The sequence below is a fragment of the Petromyzon marinus genome, chromosome 2 (assembly GCF_048934315.1).
Source record: "Petromyzon marinus isolate PM22_M1 ecotype Great Lakes invasive population chromosome 2, UKy_Petmar_22M1.pri1.0, whole genome shotgun sequence".
NCBI lineage: Eukaryota > Metazoa > Chordata > Hyperoartia > Petromyzontiformes > Petromyzontidae > Petromyzon > Petromyzon marinus.
The window spans coordinates 14,720,014-14,743,143 of NC_133668.1; the positions used below are offsets into that span (position 1 = coordinate 14,720,014).

The 23,130-nt window shown below is 43.8% G+C and overlaps 1 protein-coding gene across 37 annotated transcripts in view; it reads left to right on the plus strand.

The window, feature by feature from the left end:
• Positions 1–23,130, plus strand: part of LOC116946623 (CLIP-associating protein 1-B) — an 86,615-nt gene that overhangs the window by 46,848 nt on the left and 16,637 nt on the right. For 10 of the 37 annotated variants that reach the window (XM_076070297.1, XM_076070319.1, XM_076070317.1 and 7 more), the window contains 15 exons: positions 1,340–1,441; positions 2,576–2,638; positions 3,753–3,823; positions 4,132–4,155; positions 4,843–5,087; positions 5,385–5,448; positions 6,987–7,150; positions 8,314–8,392; positions 8,585–8,728; positions 11,463–11,543; positions 13,650–13,793; positions 14,038–14,144; positions 14,498–14,623; positions 16,101–16,239; positions 18,319–18,568. In XM_076070297.1, coding sequence (XP_075926412.1) covers positions 1,340–1,441; positions 2,576–2,638; positions 3,753–3,823; positions 4,132–4,155; positions 4,843–5,087; positions 5,385–5,448; positions 6,987–7,150; positions 8,314–8,392; positions 8,585–8,728; positions 11,463–11,543; positions 13,650–13,793; positions 14,038–14,144; positions 14,498–14,623; positions 16,101–16,239; positions 18,319–18,568 — 1,803 coding nt within the window. The remainder of the gene's footprint in view (positions 1–1,339; positions 1,442–2,575; positions 2,639–3,752; positions 3,824–4,131; positions 4,156–4,842; positions 5,088–5,384; positions 5,449–6,986; positions 7,151–8,313; positions 8,393–8,584; positions 8,729–11,462; positions 11,544–13,649; positions 13,794–14,037; positions 14,145–14,497; positions 14,624–16,100; positions 16,240–18,318; positions 18,569–23,130) is intronic. The other 27 variants (XM_076070358.1, XM_076070406.1, XM_076070400.1 and 24 more) reach the window with 13 other exon arrangements.

Consider the following 23,130-nt stretch of genomic DNA (forward strand, 5'->3'; position numbering starts at 1 on the left):
CCGTGATCTGGTTCCGTCTGTAAAAGATGTGATTCCGGACATACAGTACCCTGGCGTCTACAAACTAAGTTGCCTCTGTGGTAGTAGTTACATTGGAGAAACCAAACGCCATATCTCGGACCGCATTCGTGAACATAAAGCAGACCTTAAACACGGTAGGACCAACACCTCGGCCGTAGCAGATCATTGTTCTAATTCAGTAGGCTCACATGCCATTGACTTTTCCAAGACGGAGGTTCTTTGTAAGCCATCTGGCTTCCATGAGAGATTCGTTCATGAGGCTATCCACATATACAAACACAGAGACAATTTCAACCGAGAAGATGGATTCTAGCTTAGCAATCATTGGAAAGATTTGATAAATCATTTCAGTTCTTGATTGATTGTTCACGCTTACAGTGGCTTTCAGACAGCATACATAAAAACAAATTTCGTCTCCCCCCTCCTCTTTTCAAAAAATAGATGGACTAGTCCTGGCAAACAGCCAATCGTTGCGCGTGACGCAAACGTTATTTTTATATAAATAAATAAATAAATATGCCGTTTTCAAAATAAATTTATGCAAACCGACACACCTGATGATGACCGTTTGAGTTATGGTCGAAACGTCGTGATAATTTTTTATTGTTTTATATATATTTTGTTATTTTGTTGTTTCTCTTCAACGTGACTTTACCGAAAAAACTAAGAATATGAATTACTGCAGTCACGAAAGCTTTAAATCAAAATAGATGGACTCGTCCATCTGAACAAACTGTCAAATCGCTCTCTGTGGTGCTAACGTTAAAAATAACCGCCACTTTTTTTCAAATTTTCTTGCTGTGGTTTTCACACCTGATGATGATTGCTTGTGTTGCAGTCGAAACGTTGTGATAATTTTATTATTTTATATTTTTATTATTTTATTGTTTCCCTTCTACGTGACTTTACTGAAAGAATCAAGAATATGTTTACTATTTGCTCACTGCAATTTAACCTCCCGTCAATTTTAACTCATCGTTGACAATTGAGGGAGAAGTTTCTCAGTTATAATATGTAACATTCTACATAAAAAGTACACATTAACATATGAGATTGTTTATTTGTCTTCATTTATGTTGTGAGGTGTTATTAATGCCATTCTTCGCGATTAATTAGCAGGTCACCTGTTTAAAACCGTCAGTCTGATTTTTCCTTCCTTGCCAAGTTGCAACTCAAGGCACCACAGACCTATCCCAGTAGCTAAAGGATTAGGGACATCCACTTATGTGTGCCTGCTGCCCCACCCGCACATCCTCCTCCTGCTCGCGTGCGGCCTATCTCCCCCCCCCCGCCGGCCTCCTCATGCGCCCGTCACTAGCAAGGAGTGGCAGCAGCAGAATCCCCCGGCCTAGCGTCAGTCAGGGCTGCAGCCGGGACAACAGCAGGGACACGAGTCCGGTGCGGGGCTTCCCTTCCCTTGGTGAGACGCAGTAATAGCATGACCGCTGCGTGCCCGACGGCGCTTTCCCGCACGTGGCCTTTGCGAATGCTGCACGCAAATGCCCACGTATGCCTAGATTCTATTTCTGCTGGATCATTTTGCAGTTATTCCTTTTTTTAAATGTGTCAAGCTTACTACTGCAATTGCTTTAGTGGAACTTCACTTTGCTCAGAGGTAGAACACCTTTACTGTACTGTTACGGTTTAATTTAATAATTTGTATTGAGCTTTGCTTTGCAAACTTTCCCCGCTATTATTTCCAAAGGCTGCCTACATTTTTTCAGTACATGCTCATTTTTGGCTGAAGATCCCAAGCCCTGGAATTCTCCTTCTGCCTCTCAGACCCTGGGGTCCCTGGGCTTGCTGTTGTGCTGTGGGGTCAATTGATAAGGTCTTGGCTTGGGAAGCTATTGTTATCCAGCTGTACGTGCAATGGAGCAAAGCTGCGTCTGTGGTCATCTAGTTATGTCTTATATGTTGTCTTGTGTTTGTTCTCATGTATTTCTCATTTACCGTACATGTTGATCGCAACAGAGGTGGTGTACCATGCTGCTTTCAGATGAAAAACCCATAAGGTCGGCCAGTTGCTCACAATATTATCAAGTAAAATCATGCTTGGAAGATCCTTCAATGATTCTTGATTGAGCTATACTCTTCCGATAGTCGCAACATGTAGTACTACATGTCGTGACTTTGACTTTACCACAATCAATAAATCTACTTGAAGATCTGTAGAAAAAAAATCTGAAAGCTCATGCAGAATCATATAATCAATAATTATGAGTTATTGGTCTATGGATAGAGAATATAACTTCATAATAAACCTAATATAATACCATGCTTATAAGCTTAAGTATCGAAAATAAAAGTGACCAATGAAATTCAAATTTTCGTCTAAAAAAGTGATATACTATGTTAAAGGAAATATTAATATCTCAGCAGGCAGCCATCTTGCTGAATTAAGTATCCTGATCGACTGAATGTCTTAATAGCAGACGGTAGTCATCGTTCAAATAAATAAATAGTCAAAGGTGGTTGTACGTCCCGCACCCCAGTTCTGACGATGTTGGCCGGGGCGTGTAAACCCCATCCCTCCCCCCGTGCCGTATGGCAGCCTCTCGCCACCACTCCCGCTCTACCAGCGCACTCTCCTCCTCCGAGCCACTCGTGCCCGCAGGTGAACACGTGCCGCCAGCATGCGCATCGTAACCCCCTGCGGAGGATCTTTTTTTTCTCTTCCACCCGATTAAAATGTGTTTCTAGCGATGATGTTTTTTTTCAGTCCTTGAATGGGCATGGATGTTTCTTCCCCCCCCCTCTTTTTGTTTTAACTACATCGTGTTTTCGTTGCACTCGTTTGTAACATAGGTGCCGTTGCCTTTGGAACCCTAGTGTCTGGCCCAGTGACTGCCACGTTGTGTCCCTGTGTTGTGTTTTGTGAAAGGCCTGTGCATTTTCCTCGTGTAACAGTGAATCGTGCGCGATGAGAGATGGTGCGTGTGTGCTGCATGGCCCGGCAGCGTGACCTGTTTTAACAGAGCGCATGGGGTGTTTTTAAATGTGTTTAACATGGCCACGTGTCGCTGCTCTGCTTCTCTGCAGGCACAGCACTGCCAAAACTCTTGAGCAATAGCTCTGTGGTTTTCCTGCCAAATCTGGATCTGTAACCATTAACCAAATATTACTAATTTAATGAAGAGTTGCTTATAGTATTATATTTAAAGGAAGTATTTTTTTATCAAAATTGTAATTTTTGGCAGGTTAACTGGATCCATTTTGGCAATTTGTATTTAGTGCATCTCTGCTTGTGGTGTGTTCTGTATTAGTTAAGCATCTGCCTACATTATGCTTATGGTATTCAATCTGATGATCTTTCCTTGGAACCTATTGGTAATATCATAAGTCAAGTGTACACTGGCTCCTCCTGGTTCTTGACAGCTTGGGGATTTGTTATGACATAAAATGCACCCACATTGTCATGTCTTGGTTAACCCCACTAAACTGTTACTTTCTGAGAGGACAGAGAATGCAATTGATGTATTTTATTCCACAAGAAAAATGACATTTCCTAATGAATACTCCTGATGAGAGGCATCGTTTTTATCAAACAAAGAGCACAGCTGATGATTAATTCTTGGCATATTTCTAACCAGTAAATATAACTCTCCTGTTGAGCGGCAGTGGCCAACCAGTCAATGGTTCCTGAATAAATACAAGGCTGTGGCTCTGCCGTTGGTTTGTTGAACGACTTGGATCTCACTGCTGTGCCTCTTGTGGTGTCCCCCTAACAGACCGGTTTTCGTTGAGCCACTCTGGGCGGCTGCTGGGAAATGACATAGAAGCGGCCGTAGCGGACGCACTGGTAAGACTCAACTACGCATCTCTTCGAACCTCTATCTGTTCTGTAGCTCTCTTTGCTTTCTCTTGCCTTTCACAATCGCTTTCCTTTTCCCGCTTCTGTTTTTCTGTTCTTCTATCTTCACTTTTCTTTCTTCATTTACTTTGTGTCACCTGTATTAATTACCTGTACTGGCCCTGCTAACGCTAACACGCGCTGTTCTCCTCGCAAGTAAGATGGATCGTCTGTGCTGTTGCACAACCGGTGCTTTGGGTTACATGTAATAACATCCAGTTTAATCTCTTGCCCCATAACCACCCTGCTACACGCAGCTTCTTGGAGATCCTAGGAGCAAGGTACTCCATGTTGGGTTTGCAATCTTCACTTGGTATTGACTGATGTTATGGCTTGTGTTTCAAAGTGCTCTTGATTTTGCCGAGTTTCCACTTTAATTACACGAGCACTTTGGGGTCTATGTGTCTGTTTCACATGTGCATTTGTGTTTAAAGAGTCAATATTTTTCGTGCAGTAGAACATCTGTATAATTTATATTTTCTGCTAATGAATGTCGATAACAGCAGGCCTTCTTTCCTTGGCTCTCCTGTATCAAAATTATGTTCACGATAGCATGTTAAGGTGGTATCTTTTTATTATTAAAAGGTCAGACTTTCCAAACAGCTGTTCCTTGTGTTATATATATTAAATGCTGTAAATATACACTTGTAAATTTGGCAGTCATTCTCGCATCTCACGGAAATCAGCGCAAGTTGTGGCATCAGTACGGCAGTCCTGAAATCTTTGATAAACACACGTGCAATTTTTTTCCCCACACGCACTACAACATTGGATTTCATAGTCAAGCCAAATTAAGTAAATACAAGCCTTAATCAATCAGCCTTCTTTACATTTGGACTGCCATGTTCCTTGACGGCTTTCCACGAACGTGCACTGTGAATTCTCAGTGTTCTGGCATTCTTATCACGCGTGTGCTCATCGTTCTCTCTTTCTCCTGCTCCCCCCTTCCACTTCCCTTCCCATCTTAGAACAAGCCGCGACGGAGGTATGAGCCGTACGGCTCCATGTACTCGGACGATGACGCCAACAGCGACGCATCGAGCGCGTGCTCGGAGCGCTCGTACGGCTCGCGCAATGGCTCCACGTCGCTCTACCTGCGCCAGATGGAGGACGTGGCGGAGCTGCTCAACCGCTGCGCCAGCGCCAACTGGACCGAGCGCAAGGAGGGCCTCATCGGTCTGCAGGCTCTCTTCAAGTCGCAGCGCACGCTCAGGTGCAGGCCCCCCCCCCCCCTCTCCTCTGCATCAAAGCCACTGAGCAGGGGAGAATTGCAGGTGCATCTCATTGCATGGGACTCGCGGATGGAGAGTGCCGCCAGCATCAAATTCCATTGCAGATGAGCAGCAACGTACAAACAGATGCTGTCGTGAATAAAACACCTGCGTTGTACAATTGCAGTCCAAGTTAAAGTTGTAAAGCAGTGTTTTATTCATGACGGAGATGTTCGAATGTGTCCTGTACCAGCAACTGTTTGGTTCATCCTGGTTTGCGCCTTTGATCTACTTAACAGTCGAGTGGAGCTGAAGAGACTCTGCGAGATTTTCACAAGGATGTTCGCTGACCCTCCCAGCAAGGTAATTTGACATCACCACTTTACTGGATGCATTAATCACATTTACCAATTAATGCATGAGGTGATTAATCAGTGTGTTGATCAATGAGATGCCTGTTGTGTCAGCTGTTGGCATTTAATGACTATGATTTAATGCGGTTTTTTTCTGTCTTGTGTAAACATCTCAATGTAATATGCTGGATTTGTCTTTTATTAATAACTCAAATTAAAACTGTTTGAAAATTAAAATTCTGGAACCTTATTATCATAAAGTGTGTTGTGTGATTTACTCACAACTATGATTTGTGGTTTGATGTGGGTGACCTAACCGCATATGCAGGGCATGTCCTAGCCTGCCTTGTGGTGCCCAGACTTGTGTTATTCACCACTGTACGACACTGACATTGTCTTCATTTTCTTTTTTTTGTCACATTGATTTGCACCCTGCGTTCTTGTGCTGGGACGGAATAGAGAGTAAGTGTTGTGCACTTCCCTGCACGACACTAACACACTCATGCTCACCATTAACATGCTCCGTTCCTGCGTGAGACACTAACCCATGCCTAATTCTTCTTGTCCGGTGATTTCTTCTGTTGGGAGTAACGGTGTATTGTTGGAAAAACAAACGGAACATCAATATGCAGTGGTGGAAGCAATTTTTGGTCATCAGCAGTAGTTTCAATTGGAAGTCTTCAGCTCTCAACTTTTTAAAGTACATTTGTAAATCTTGATTTGAAGCTTTCGTGACTGCAGGAATCCATACTCTTTGGTTCTTTTCGTAAAGTCACATAGGTATAAAAATAACATACATCACGACGTTTCGATCGCAACACAAGCGATCGTCCTCGATCGTAAAAAATTATCCAGCAGTAGAACTGCTGAACCAGCGAGAGAGCTGCTGCAACAACAAGAGGTTATATATGTTTGCCACGGGCGAGCAAACGGGGTCCGAGCTGGAAAGGAGTCCCATCCCCGCACGGGAGATTAACACAACTGTTGTGCTTGCGTGCGGGGATGGGACCCCTTTCCAGCTCGAACCCCGCTTGCTCGCCAGTGGCCAACATATATAACCTCTTGTTGTTGTAGCAGCAGCTATCTCGCTGTGTTCTTCCTGGTTCAGCAGCTCCACTGCTGGATTGTTTTTTTCCGCCTGAGGACGATCGCTTGTGCTGCGATCGAAACGTCGTGATATATATTATTTTTTATTTAATTTTTCTACCTACGTGACTTTACCGAAAGAACCAAAGAGTATACATTTGTAAAGTCTAATCAATGAACCTCGAGGTTTAAGTCTGTGCTAGCATGTATCTAGAAGTACAAGATATTTTACACTAAATGACTGGCCTTGTCTTTGCATTAAATGTATCTATTCTGCAGTCACACTTGCTTTCTAAGTAATGATTTAATAATTTCTCGCATACTAATATACAGAGCTTTAATCAATATATTTAGGTCTTTGTGTGTGCACTTAAACTCAGCTGCATTTCGCATTTTCCCCCGACCTGTCCGCTGCGCCCGTGTGTGCCCGTGTGTGGGTGTGCGGGTGTGCACGTGCGACAGGTGTTCAGCATGTTCCTGGAGACGCTGGTGGACTTCCTGGTGTTGTACCGCGACGAGCTGCATGACTGGCTCTACCTGCTGCTGACCCAGCTACTCAAGAAGATGGGTGCCGATCTGTTGGGCTCCGTGCAGACCAAAGTGCAGCGCTGCCTCGACGTGACGAGGTAACGGCACATTCTGGCTCCACTGGAAGCTGTGCACACTCTGCCACTGCTGCCCTTGCCTTGGGTGGTGTAGATTGAGAGCTCAGGTTTTTACGAGAGGAGGATTAGGTGATGCTAAGGGCCTATGTATCCAACCTCTTTTAATTTTCTGTAATCACGGTATGGGCTTGATGTTTATCTGGCTCCTTGGGACATCAGTGCTGGCCAACACTGGTAGTTACGATGTATATGAGCTACTATTAATACTGACCAGCGTGGTGAAGTATCATGAAACATCTCGAATGACCTATACGACGTTGAGAAACATCTCGCAATGGATTGATAAGTGGCTGTAAATTAAATCTGCCACCTGTCAGTATCTTAGATATCACTGACATTTGTGGACTGCATAATTGCGAAGCAGTGTGAAGTGAGTCCAACTGAGTCGCAGACATAGTCTTGGGAGCAACACTATTTATTACATCAACACAACACAACATAACCTACACTCGGGTGTTGAACGCCCATCTAACCACGCTACGGCAGAGCTAGACACTGTCCCGTTATCCCGGTCCGGACCACTAGGTGGGTCCCGGACCGCGTGGCTAGAAGCTTCTTCAACCCGATGTGGATCTTCTTCACCAACAACCCGAAGAACCCCGAGCCCCTCACGGGGGCCCCCGTTATATCGGCCCGGGCTGGGGCTGGCTCCGCCCCTCGCCCCGCCCACCTTCTAGATCTCTCGAGCTCTTTCCCGAAGGCTCACGAGAGCTCCTCTATACCACGTGACCACCCAGCGGCCCCCGTCCACCGGTCGCCCTCCTCCAATATCATCCGGTCACGTGTCGGCAGGTCAACCAGCGTATCATGCCCCAACGTAACCCTGGCTGGCTGACGCTCTCGCTCCCTCACCGGGAACCCGCACCGCACACTGTACGTGGTGCTTCTACGCTAACCAGCGCTCACCTAAGTCCCGCTAGGGCTGGTGCTACGCCCAGTAACCGGGCTGCACATAATGACAACATATTATCCGCCGTGGCCTCGCAAGCCCGGCACCACACAGTGACATTCACAGTCACTACAAATGTTTTTCCGACTCGCAAGGTACTCAGTAATGCTTTAAATAATACATGTTCACTTGCAGAAACACATGAGTAAAAACATCTCTTCTCTGCTATGTATAGGGACTCATTCCAGTTTGATCAGCAGTTCAACATCCTGATGAGGTTCATCGTGGACCAGACACAGACACCCAACCTCAAGGTGAGAGATCTGTTGATTTGCATTGACAAAACTCTACTTGCTTTGTCATGTCACTTCACGCCGTGTGACACACCGTGTCACTTCACGACCAGCTTTCCCCGATCAAAGCTGCTTGCTGTGTCGGGAGATCTGGTCGTGATGTGGCACGGCAACCATTTCATGGGTGTGACTAATGTACCACGTCTCCCTCAGGTGAAAGTCGCCGTGCTGAAGTACATAGAAAGTCTGGCCCTGCAGATGGACCCGGCCGACTTTGTCAACTCTAGCGAGACCCGTCTGGCCGTCTCGCGCATCATCACCTGGACCAGCGAGCCCAAAAGCTCAGACGTCAGGAAGGTAAAAGCTGCAGGGAGAGAGGGGGGGGGGGGACCACTGTATCTGATAGCCAGTGTGAGGAGATTCTCATCATCACCTGAGGGACTGTGAGCATTCTGTCCCCCTAGGTATCACAAGGGGGTATTGCATCGGCCGCCACACAGAAACTGATTTTCTATTATAAGAAACTTGTTTTGTTGGCCTCTTTCCTCATTGAAAATAAATGCCACTGCTGTTATGTATTTCAGGTGTCTACATCATGTACAGCACAGATTCCTAACCTCCATTCCTTATCCCTCCATGATGCACCTTCCGCATTCCCCCCATTCTTGTTAATTCAGTTTCATATATTTATTTAATATTTAATTATTTAAACAGTATATGGCACCACATGGATTTACACTTAAGCATTCTAACCCAAAAAACAATTATAAATCACTGTGAATCATTAAACCACCCGATGATGGATAAATACAGAAACATGGACCGCAGTGGGTTTGATCGCATTAAGGAAAGGCAACATTTGTTGGGCTGACGTTGTTGATGTCCACATTTTGTACTAAAACTTCATATTAGTTGACAGTGTCTCACATGACAATAGAATAGGCTTTTTCCTTTTCGGCAATAATACAGGTGTTCATATGTTCAAACACGTTTGAACCTATACCTAACTTATACAAACATGTTTGAACATCTTAACACCTCTATTGCCACAAGCCAAAAGGTCCCATAGATGGTCTTGACAAGTTAAACCAGTAGATCTGAACACGTATCGTCGGTTTGTAAATAGATGCATGGAACAACATCGCTGTAATATGCAACAGCTGTGCGCTGTGGCGCAAGACATACAATGACGCACATTTACTAGCGGCGGTCGCAGGCCACTGATATTATGCAAATGTTAAAGGCTCGGCTGAAACCCACGTGCTAAATAAAATACAACCACGTTACACTCTCAGCTGCTTGCATGCTGGCTTCCAGGAGAGGGCACCCTTGCCCAGTTCATAGCAGCTTCGAACTGGTCTTGAGTAAAATGTTTTACCTCAAGTAATGCATGTTTTTTTCAAATATATCCACAGTGCGTTGTATACATTTTACAAAGGTGCATCAATAGTGATTTACACTTTAGCGTGGTGTCAGCATTCACTGGTAGCACAGGGGGTTCCAAATACTGTTAAGTATTGTCTAAACAATAGCAAATTGAGGATTTTTTTAAATATATGTTCTTAGAAATGTAAGTGCATATCCGATGTAGTTTTGTGGCACTGTTGCAGTTTAAGTTAATTATAAACCGTTGTTGCTGTGGTTTCTTTGGTTGGCGTGGGTTGGCGCATGTGTTTAGGTGTTGTGCATAGAGGACATTTGATCCTACTCCAAGTCTTTTAATTTTTGTTGCCGTTCTTCTAACATTGCGTTATGTGTTAACGCATGCAGTCATTTACAGTTTTATAGTGAAACGTTTTAACTTGATAATTTTAGTCAGTATTCTGTATGTACTTTGAAATATTAACGTGCATGCAGGCTTAGCCTAGGGAAACAAGTGGAGCATTTGTGTGAATGTCTCTTAATAATTAACCACAAGCATAATTCAGATATGTTTGCATTCGGGTCACAGTGACTTCAAGCTATTTGACCTTGAATGTGACTTTGTTTTACTACCGCTAAATGATACCACAGAAGAACGTGTTTGGGAATCGGCAAGCTTACGGTTGTGCCTTAAGGCATTCTTTTGCTTTATATGTAAACTCACGCAGTGGACAAGTCTAAAAATTATTCCTCATGTTGATGCTTGTCCATTATTGAACCTTAACCATTTATAAGAGCAATACAATATTAAAATACGTTATAACTTGCATTCATATATAATGTTTAAATTTAAGTACATTTCATTGCCGTATAAAACGGTGGACATACCTATGTTATAGAGAGGGGGGTAGTCTGTTTTAGGGGTAAAAAAGAAAGGTCTTGAGCCTGGACTTGGAACAGAGACGGAGTCGACAGCACAGATGGCTGGAGGAAAGGGAGTTCCAAAGAATGAGTGACCTCACACTCGTTGAAGGCTATTGGGGGCTTTAATAGAAATCCTTGGTTGTTGAGTGGATATGTTACAGGGATGGTTGACTGACTCTTAGATACAACTGCCACCAATCCAATGTGCACTTTGTCTTGCTGGAAGTAGTGTGCAGATTTTATTTTGGAGCCACAAACTGGAAACATTTAAAAAGCTTCAAACATTTTAAATCTAAAACTTACTTTCAGATTTTTTTACTTTTTGCTAGGATGTGATCACTTATTCTACCGTCATCCTGGTGTGTCAACATGAGTGTATTCACAGCAGTATATGGTGCAACGAAATGTAGCGCAAACACTACTGATGTGTGTGGACGTGTGTTCCAAGTGCAGTGTGTTCCCTATGTAGTCCATGACTACTATTTAATATTTAGCCCAAACATAACCACTCACATAATGGCCCACAGCAAGGAAATTGAGCGTTACACATTAGTTGTGGAAATGGTCACACACGTAGATTTTACAACAGTTGACGTTGGCGAATTGTGGTGTGCGAGTCTCGGCACTGCCTACATTTTTCTCACACTTTCAGCACATCTGCCCTTCTGAGATAACTTCAATACATGTTTGTGTTAATTTAAAAGACAGCCATTGTGGCTTTCCAAGATTTTATAAACTATACATTGCAGTCTCTCTCCATCAAATGAAACGTTTTTGCCCTGTACCTTCCCAACCCCACCATCAGACCGCCCCTGGTCTGTATGCCGATGAAACCTTGTACAGATCTTGTTCTTTGGAAGGATCCACAGATGGGCCCTGTAAAAAGGTAGACCACAGGGCAACCGTGCGGCGTCACTCTGAATGCCTCTTAACTGACCGTCTTGTTCTGCAACGGACATTTTTTGTGTATCCTTTGCCAGAGCTTGATCTTGAACTCGATTTTTATTTAATGAGATGGTGTAACTGAGTGACTATTTCATTTCCAAATGGGGATTCTACCTGCTGCTTGGTCACCCATTATAATTTTAATAATGTAACAGATAATCAAATATCTAGAAGTAGCGATTTAGGTAAGCCAGCCATCTAAAGAAGTTATGGTTACGGACTGGAATGTTAATCAGCATGTGTGTCGGTTTCCTAACTTGCACACATTTTCCACAATACATTACGCTAAAACGTACAAGCAGCTACAGCTGCAGGACCACACGGCTAACAGCACACAAGGCATCTCGGCAACGAGTTGTTACTGCTGAGGAAACACGTGCTGGATGCAGTATCGAGGAGTTACAGTTTCGGTGTAATTAAACTTAATATCCATTTAAAATGGAGGCCCATTGGACAAATAAAGACATGAACGATGCACAGTAGAGATCAAGCCCTGGCTGGTGTGATGGGTTGGTTGAGTTTGGCGATTCACCGCGGTGCGTGTTGTGTGGCACGGGCATTTCCTTAACATTTTGCCGTGCCATCCTCTATAACCTGAGGCAGTAAAAAAGGGACGGGTGCTTTGTCCATAAAGTGCTGGCGCGGTCGGTTGGACAGATGGACAGGGGACGGCACTGTGTTGGGCTACAGGTGGTGGGGCCTGGCTGATGCGGTTTGCGGCATGGGTTGCTGCGGGCTTCTGGTTGTGTGCGCTAAAGCTCTCTCATGGCACTGTCCTCTGCAGCAGGAGGCTGCAAAGCTCTGGGGCTTCTGGGCACTCATTTAAGACTCACTCGCTCTCACCCTCCCGTCATATATTTTGCAGCATCCCAACAACAAGAAAGGTTTTGGCTTCAACTGACAAAACCTCTCTGTTGATGTTTTTGCAATCAATATTCCCTGTTTAACTTCAGTGATAAGCTCCGTGTAACATCAGTAACATTGCTTAATTAGTGTTCATCTGCACCTTAGGCCATCAACATATGCCATTGGCAATCTACGGTGTGTACGTTCAGTCACCATTGTCATTTTACAATTTTAGTTTTTTTTGTTTTACTAAGTAACTGTCATTAGCTGCATCGGTCTAAAATGAAAGGTGACAAGTATGCATATTAAAGTATTAAAGCTTTCGTGACTGCATAAAGTTACTCATTGTTTTTTTCGGTAAAGTCACGTATGTAGAAATACAATAAAATTATGGGCGGCGCGGCAGTGTGCCCGCATGGGCGGCGCGGCAGTGCCTGTAGCTCTGACAGCTACAGGCTTAGTGCGGCCTGGATGTAATTACCAGCGAAACGTCGTACTCAAAAAATTTTAATTGTTGCGGATTCAGTCTTCAACACACCGGTGGGCTAAAGTAGTGAACTATTTGTCTTTTGTCAACGTGACACTTTTTTTGCTGATTGGCCATGTCGGGTGGTGGAGGGTTACGACACATTTATAAATAACGCGATCTAATCCAAAAACCTTTATTATGAATAATATTGGTCGCGAAAGCCTACGTGTTAAACTGACTAACCTCTATGGGGAGGATACTTTTGCGTTGTGATCGAAACGTCGTGATTGTTTTTTGTTTTAATATAATTTCATTGTATTTCTACATACGTGACTGTACCGAAAAAAACCAATGAGTAAGTATGCATATGTTTTGATGAGCAAAAAATTGTTTTGACCATTAGTGTATATGAAGATTCCCCGTATAGCATTAGCAGGCTATTGGGGCAAGTGCTGTTAGCGAGCACCTATGAAAGACGGCACGGCCCACGAGGGGGCGGGTGACCAACACCACGCCCGGCGGCCATGTTTACACACCGCACCAGGTACTCAGATAATCGTCACTGGTATTGACCATGAGCGGGAATTGAACCCTGGTTGCCGGGTTCGTAGTGCAACGCACTAACCGCGATGCCACCACTCACACACACACACACACACCCCCACGAGCGGGTCTCTCCCGCCCTTTGCGAAGTGATGCTGATATTGCGTTGATGCGGTCGTTTGCCTGCAGGCGGCACAGGCCGTGCTGATTGCGCTGTTTGAGCTCAACACTCCCGAGTTCACCATGCTGCTGGGGTCGCTGCCCAAGACCTTCCAAGAGGGAGCCACCAAGCTTCTCCACAACCACCTGCGCAACACCAGCAATGCCGGCACAGTACGCCCGCTCACCAGCCACACGCCCGTTTTCCCTTGCGCTGCACCGTGATTATACTAATGTGCTGTCAGGGTATACTTGCCTTCTCCAGGCAGTGTCCAAAGGGAGAAATTGGCAGTGGAAATGTTTGTGGGATTGTAAAGTCCAGCTTGAAACAACATAGAGGCTGTGTTAGGATTGTACCCCGTACATGATAGTTGTTTGTACACCCAATTGTGTGCGTGTGCCACTGTTGTGTTTGCAGAGCTCTCCTGGCAGCACGGTGACCCGTGGGACACCACGTGCCTCGCTGGGTCGTGTCAGCCCACTCACCTCCCCTACCATGACCTCCCAGGGGGCCCTCTCCCCCAGGTGAGATTCTCAAAAAGGCACTGTGACCTGTTAGATAGAGAATCTGTTTGTTAATCACATTGTGTATGCATTCTGTTTTCCACTATTGTGTGACTGAGACATTTTCTGATGATGTGTCAATGTCAAAATTGAGATACGTTTGTATCGACGAGCAATTTAGCTGACATTTGGCATCTGTCTTCATGTGATGCAAGTGTGTTAAGTATAACTTATTTTACGTAATCATTTTAATTATACCAGTTACAAATCACATTATGTTTGTGTGTGGCTTTCTTCTTTCCCTTTCCCATTCATTCCACGTCCCTTAAAACCTACCTTAACAAATTAACCTTTACCCCCAATCGCTTGGCAAGTCGTGCGTGGGGCTTGGGTGCTGACCTATCCCCTCGGTCCCTAGCCCTCCCCACTTTCCGCCCCCAGCCTCTGTCCCCACTCTCTGCCTATGCTCCCAAAGGCATCTGGCGTAAATATTCACCCAGGTAATAGCACAGTCTATCCCTAGCTTCTAAGCTGCTGCTCCTACTGCTCCTACTGACTCTGCTGCTGCTGCGGCTCCTGCTGCACCGGGCTCCCTGGGTCCCCTCTGGGTTGCATGGCACACACGGTGCGGCCACGGAGTGCTCGCGTATCAGTGGGGCAAGGAAGGGTGCTTTTTGTTCGCCACTAGCCTCATCTGCAGTGGCATGAGCGCATGTTTGAACACTGGAAAAAAAAAAGTATTTGTGCAGCATTACTTGTCACAAATACTGCCGTCTGTGACGTTCACTTTCATGGCTTTTGGCGACAGCAAATTCAGTGTCGTATTCGTGCCAGTTCGTGGTTTGTGCAAAATCTGTGTTGCAATCAGCAGTTCTCAAACTCCAGTTGTCACGCCACCACACTATTTTTCTTTGTTTACCAACAATCTCCTTTCAAACATTACTTCGGTAGTAATTTACTGCAAACACCTGTTGATTGATAAGCAGGGAACTCCAGAACATTAAGAGGGACTTTAGGACTGGAGTTAAAGAACAACTGATTAGAGAAATGCAATATCAAACAATTACTATATATGTTTGCAGTAACTGGTGAGTTTTTTCATGATAGAAATTATAATTTTCTGTTGGACAAAATATCTATTACGAATGGATTTTTTCCTCCTCGGATTTCCATAGTTTAGTCTTTATATTGACTTTATTGGAGCATGCAAGTTGGTGTGGCATGAATAACAATGACACAAAACAATTTAAAATGTTCTGATGTCTAAACAAATTAAATCTGAACTCATTTATAGGTGTGCATTTTTGTTAGTATGTTAAATAAACACGTTGTACCTCTGGTGTACACCAGTAAAGCCAACTGGGGCGGTGACATGGCCTAGCAGTAGCACGTTCGCCGCTTGTTAACCTTAAAAATGCGTACTGCCTGCTTGCTCGTGGACATCAAAGATCCCGTTACATAATTCACAAGAGTAGGCCATTGTGTGCCGGCGTCGTGGTCCAAAATTTCCAGATGTAAAAAATTGCCTGCAAATTACTCAGTTGGAATATATATAGCAACCATTGCCCCCTATTGTGAAAATTTGGCAGGCCCCATTTGAAAAAGATTCATGAGACTCCAATTAGCCTTTTCTAGCTAAACAATTTTTTTAATTAAATTACTACAATAGTTGGGCCCAAAGCCTGCCCTGAGAACCAAACAGAAACCATTGCTGTTGACTTGTAACGTCTGTGCAAAAAAAAAAAACCACTGCAGTGGATTGGTTTAAGTAAATAAACTGACACCATAGATTCCAGTCGGTTAGACTGTTGCTTGTACTTAGAGTACGTCTGCATGCGTGCGAGTGTGCACTTGCGTGTTTGTGCATCACGATCCATGTCTCGTGCATATTTCCCTTCCTGCTCGTGTGCGCACTAACCATTGCGTGCACCTTGCGGTGTGCGTGCATTTGCAAAAACACATTGCCGGCGGTGATAGCCTGCTGGACTACGACACGGAAAACCTGAATGCAGAGGACATCTACAGCTCCCTGCGCGGCGTATCGGAGGCCATACAGAACCTGAGCTTCCGTAGCCAGGAGGACCTAACCGAGCCGCCCCACAAGGAGAGTGACACAGTGAGCTGCTCACCCCATCTCCCATACCCTACACATTTCCCATAGCTTCCCTGTCTTCCATTCTATCCCCATCTCCCATAATCTTTCAAATCCCCATACCCTTTCCAGGCCCTGCAGCCCTTTCTTAACCCCATAATTAAGGGGAATGGCTGTTATCAATGGGCAGCATCAAGAGTAGGTGGAGGATCTGTCACAGCAACATTTATATATCAACGGAGATTAATAATACCTGCTCTGTGGGTGCACACCACAATTTGTGGTTGTAGTTTTGTTCTATATTGTTTATAGGTTATAATTAGGTGACGAAGGAATAGCAAAACGACACGAACTCTGTCCTGAAGCCCTCTCATGGCTAGCTGACCTCGACATTGGCATTTAGCTCCTGACCATATAGATTACACAAGATAGAATATAATTAGGTATAAGATTCTTATTTTGTGAGAGGAACAGAAGAACATTGGGAAAGTCAAGTATGTATCAATAAAATGATAACCCTTATTCAGTAAGATGATCCCAGAGGGTCTGGTTATCAACTGCCATTGCAGAGGGTGCAGAATAATCACCGACAGTGACATCCGAAAAAGATGTAGTTTTAATCTAGTGTGTAATATACACGCACACTTAGACTATGACCTATCCTATAAGTAAACAATGAGTTTCCACTTTAGTAAATTAAATTATTACACAAATGGATACAATGTTTTGGCTAAAATTTTTATTTTTCAGCAGACCATTGTATGGAATTGATGTTGGTGACAGCCAAAGGAAAGTACAAATTACAGAAATTTCTGTAGTATTTTGATTTGTTTAAAACAACCGTTGATAGACATACATTTTAATAGTTTCTAGTGTTGGGGTTTTTTTTCCCCTAGTTTGTTGCCAAAACTCGTGAGGAATGTTGTCCCCATGTTTATCTTGCCAATACAAGAGGCTGGTCTGTGCTGGACCATTCTTGCATGTGTTTTGTATTGGCATAGAAGTTCCGCTGTTAGATGTATGTTGTAGACTGCAATTTGAAGAATTAAAAATCTATGCTGACTGAGGCTCCTTTACGGACATTTGCCTTGTTTGCTGGAATTGCTGGAAAATTTTTAATAACTGTTTGAAGTTAAGAATCCGTAGGCACATACCGCAGTAACGAATTCCAGTGACACAATAACAATACAATAATGGTTACGTCACCCCAGGACTACAGAGGCAAGCATTGCATTGTTACGGAATTATGCACTTACATTTGCCAAGAAATCCAAAGACGAAGCTCTTAATGTACCACCAATCCCGAGCACCCTACCACTTAGCCAGGAGCCAATCGCCCTTATGTGTCTCCCTTAATTCTGCTTTAAATAGTCCTATCCTGCCACAAAACAAACTTTGAAGTACAGCTAAGACATATATCATAACAAACTGACACACGCATGTTCCCAAAATGTACAGTTCTGCCGAATAGACTGGTGTGTGTTTTTGTCATGTAGGAAAGATGTGTCGATACTGAATGTGATGAAGTTTGACGGTCCTTGCTGAAAGTAGTATTCGTGACGTTGTAAAAGCTGTTGTGGTTAGGATGTCTCCAATATCTTAAACTATTCCACATCGACGGCACCACTGGAAATTAATTACAAGACAATGGTGCCAGTTGGAAAGTACCGAAACCTCGTTAAATTCACTCTGCCATAGTTTTGAGAAAGGAGTTATGCTGCTTGCACATGTGATCCTACATCCTATCATTTGGTTAAACATTTGTATTACACCACATTTTCTTGAATAAGATCATTTCTAAGATTTCCTTATTTTTTTGTGAGGAAAGCCTCACTGCATATTAACTTTCAGGAGGGTCCTGCTTTTGAACTATTTGGCCATTTCCTTCACGTGTATTTGTTCGTGTAGAAGGAAGCTTATGTACTTAAAAATAAACCGCACATATAAGGCTGCCAAATCCATTCAACGGGTCTGCAAAACACTCGCCATATTGACGTCTGCTGGCCATTTTATAGCCTGCGTTTAGCGCAAGTGCGGCGGCTCCGTGAATAGACACGTGCGTGAGTGCGCTCTTCCCATTCCCCCCCCTTCCCCCCCCGACAGGCATCGCGCGACAGCGGCATCGCGGCCTCTCTGACGGACGTGCGCGGGCCCAGCTCGGCGGACTCTGTCGACGGTCCGGCCGGCCGCACGGTGCTCGACAATAAGACGTCGTCGCTGCTCAACACGCTGGCCCCACGCCCGGCGGGCTCCAGCTCGCGGCTCGTGCGCGACTACAACCCGCTGCACTACGCCGACACGCTCATCGCCATCGGCTCGGTGCATGAGGACGAGGCTGGGCAGCTTCGTCACGGTACGTGCAGCGGCACTGAAAGCGCTCTGGGATGCTGCTCTGTATGAAGATCACTGTATCAAAGGAAAATGTTGTCATCAATTTTTCCCTGTTCAGCAACCCATAAATAAGTTTAGCTTTTCCTCCAAAAGTAGCGTTTTTGATTATCCAGTTGAATTGTTGTTTCATTTTGATATTTTCGTGTCTTTTTTAACCAGTTAATCATCGTTGAAACTGAAATAAAAGTACAAGTGTTTTTCTGCTCAAGTGTGGGGTGATAATCAAATCCAATGACATTGCTGAGTAATTAGAGGCAATTATACATTTATATTACTGGGGCTGATATCTGCATTGAACCAAACTACTGTTGATTAGCCATAAAGTGGTACTTATTTTAATCACCTTGCCGTGTGTCGTTACCTGCCTTAGCACTACCTGACTAGATAATATACCTGCTGGGGAATAAACTTTTAAAGTTGTATAGGGTATCATGGAGGTGGTCATCATATTTAAAAGATGCCCGTGTGTGCATGGTCATATCTGTGTTAATGAAATTTACAGCATGAGACAGAAGAACCAAGTTTAACACAAACATAATTCACCTTCATCATCATCATCAGCCAAGGTCTATTCACTGTTGGATGAAAGCCTCCCCAAGCTGTCGTCATCCTGCATGGTCCCGCCATGGCACAATCCAACTCCTGCACACAAACTCATCTCGTCACTCCATCTCCACAATGGTTGTCGGTCTTCTTGGGCTCCCAGCGTCCATCAGCGTCCATCAGCGTCCATCAGCCATGATGCCTTCTCACACTTAGTCCTGCCCAATCCCACTTATTGTACCAGCCGATGGGTCTCTGTGATTTGCATTTATTCCTTCCTCCAAGTGTTTCTTCTCTCTCTCTTTTCTGTGATTCCTAGCGTGCATTTCTATTACGCTTATTTCGTGCACTTTTTGGGGCGATTGTAGATTCTAAATGGTTTTATACGACAGGTTCGTGCACTGCATAAAATAGGCTTTTATTGCTATCTAATATACATGCCCATATGTATAAATAAGAAATATATGGCTAATTCAAGAATCAAATTTAATAGCTACAGTACAAAACCATTCGTACTTTGTGTACAATAATAAATATAATGCCTGACCTTTATAGATATTTAAGAGGCATTTAATTGAGTAGAAATTGTCAATGAAGGTTTCACAACCTAAGGCTTAAATAAAATATTAATAAACCCATTTACAATATGGAGTGGCTTCATTGAGATTGCATGAAGAAAATAACACGATGTTATGTTTTAATTTAACATTACCTTATTAATGTCAGTGTTGAAATGTGCTTTTATTACCATGTTAGCAGTATAAAATAATAGGTTATGTATAATTTACTCTGGAAGTACAAATATTTTAAGTTGTGTAAATAATTTTCTCCTGTTTTGCTTACCATAATTGGGTGATTGTGGAAATTAATATCAGATCAGTGTATGCAGGTAGAATACCAGTGTAATACAAAGGAACATGTGAAAATCACCAAAAAATCTAATCCATAAATAAAAAGGTGTCTGTCTGGTTTTTCAAGTCGTAGGGTTAGGGTACAGCCTCGCATACAGTTGCACGCAGTGATTAATGATTTGAGGGGTTTCTATCTTTTTTCTTGAGGATGTTGGAATGTTGCTTAAAATAATACCTGATCCAGACAGGATCACAACATGCCTCTCTAGTCATCCTCGCAATTGCAGTGTGTCTTTGAAGCAACAAACCTCAATCTGACAAAATGTGATCTAATTTGGTACGGTTTACTCACGTAAACCACCATTGATGAGATTTTAGGCAATACGGAGGTTATTCTATTTTCTCAATCGAGCTCAATCCACTGCTGGATTAGGCCTTCCAATGCCGTTTCTATTTTGGGAATTATTGATCATACTTCACCACGCTAGTCGGTGCAGGTTGGTGAAGGAGAAAGCCTGATCCAGTTCCGGTAACACTCGCCACTGGCCGTTGCCACACATTTTACTTAGGCGAGTCACGGGAAAAAATGTTGATTTAAAGCTTTCGTGACTGCAGGGATTCATATTCTTGTTTCTTTCGGTAAAGTCACGTAGAAGGGAAACAATAAAATAATAAAAATATAAAATTCTCACGACGTTTCGACTGCAACACAAGCAATCATCATCAGGTGTGAAAAACCACAGCAAGGAAATTTGAAAAAAGTGGCGTTTTTTTTTTAAACGTTAGCACCACGGAGAGCGATTTGGCAGTTATTCAGATGGACGAGTCCATCTATGTTCGGAAAAGAGGAGGGGGGAGACGAAAATAATGGATGCGGTCTGAAAGCCACCGTAAGCGTGAACAATTAATTAAGACCCTAAATGGTTTATCAAATCCGTCCAATGATTGCTAAGCCAGAATCCATCATCTCGGTTGAAATTGTCTCTGTGTTTGTATATGCGGATAGCCTCATGAACGAATCTCTCATGGTAGCCAGATGGTTTGCAAATAACCTCTGTCTTGGAGAAGTCAATGTCATGTGAGCCTACTGAATTATAACAGTGATCTGCCACGGCCGAGATCTTGGTCCTACCGTGTTTTAGGTCTGTCTTGTGTTCACGAATGCGGTCCGAGACATGTCGTTTGCTTTCTCCAATGTAACTACTACCACAGAGGCAATTTAGTTTGTAGACGCCAGGGTACTGTATGTCCGGAATCACATCTTTTACAGACGGAACCAGATTATGGATTTTATGTAATGTGTTGAATCGGACCTGGATCTTGTGTTTATTCAAGATTTTGGAGATCTTTTTTGTGATCCCTGCAATGTTGGATAAAGTGATGGTTTTGAAAGGCTCCTCAAGAGGGTCCTTCTTCATGGTTGGAGTGATAGCTTTGCGGATTGTGTAGTCGGAGTAACCATTAGCCTTAAGAGCTTGGTGTACGTGCTTGAGTTAACTGGCTATGTGTTCCTGGTCGGATATGCATTGGGCTCTATGGTGCAGAGTCTTGATGAGGGAATTCTTCTGGGATGGATGGTGGTGGGAATCCGGTTTCAGGTAAGCATCCGTATGGGTAGCTTTCCTGTAGACAGAGTGGCTCATTGAACCATCAGGTCTCTTTTTTATTAGGACATCCAAAAAAGGTAGCTTGCCATCTTTTTCGACTTCCATGGTAAATCTGATGGCTGGGTATTGGAATTGATGTGGTCAAGGAATTGGTCTGGAGCAGGCCGGCCATGTGGCCAGATGACAAAAGTGTCATCCACGTACCTCTTCCATAAGGTTGGGCGCAGAGTGGCAGTCAGGATGGCGTCAGTCTCAAATTTCTCCATGAAAATGTTGGCTACAACCGGAGATGGGGGGAGCCCATTGGGGTGCCCTCAGTTTGTAGAAAGTTCCATTCCAAGTGAAGTATGTATTGGTTAAGCAGTGTCTCACCAGGGGGGGTGTACCTCAGTGTTTAGTCCTTGATGAACCAAGTCTTCAATGATTGCGATGGTGTCAGGTACAGGAACTTTGGTGAATAAGGAAACAACATCAAAACTGACAGGTCGTCTGGGGACAGGGAAATACCCGTGATTGTCGATAAAAGGTGAGTAGAATTTTGTACCGCAGAGGTGGTTTTTCCAGTGAAAGGCCGCAGCATTTCAGACAGAAAACGAGCCAGTTTGTAGGTGGGGGAGTTGATAGTAGAGACGATGGGACGAAGGGGTGTATCTACTTTATGTATTTTTGGTAAGCCGTATTATCTTGGTGGCCTGGCAGCAGAAGGTTTCAATGAGAACTGTTTGGTTTGATCAATTAATGCGGTTGAATCACAAATGATTTTGTTGGTTTGTATGACGAGGCTGTTGGTGGAATCTCTTTTTATTTTTGTATAGCTGCCATCATTGAGTAATTCTTGAATTTTGTTGTTATTCTATAATTTATCCATGATGACAGTGGCATTGCCCTTGTCGGCTGAGAGGATGACAATGTCATCCCTCTTTTTTTATTTATATAATTCAAAACGCTCATATTTGCAGAGGTTGCTAGCTGGCATCTTAGCATTTTTGAGGGTTGCAGCGATTTCAGATCTTGCTACGTCTGCAGCGATGTGACCCAGGCCCTTGAGAGCCACGTCTACTTGGGCAATGATATCATTAACTGGTATGTGTTTAGGTGTGACTGCAAAGTTTAGCCCTTTAGCTAAAACGGATTTCAGACCATCGGAAATAGAACTGCTACTGCGATTAATTACGACTTTGTTAACGTCTAGCTTTTTGGTGTGTGGGTCCGGTCTTTTGTTGGAGAGGAGGTTAAATTTGGAAATCAGGTTGTCCTTACATTTGGTCGACATAGTGGCAGCTGAAGAGGCAGTCATTGTCTACATGTTCCCAATCCGATGTGGACATTGTTGCCGTCAATGATAAGTGTGATTTGTAGAGTGTCTAACTGATCTAGTTCGGTACGTATAAGTCTGATTTTCTCTGAGAAAAGAGCTAAGCTAGTTCTGGAAAGAATTCGTTTCGCATTAGAAGAAGTTACAGCAGCAGAAGTCAGTGTAAATGCGATTGGTATTACCCCAGAGTCGCGGCATCTCTTCAGAA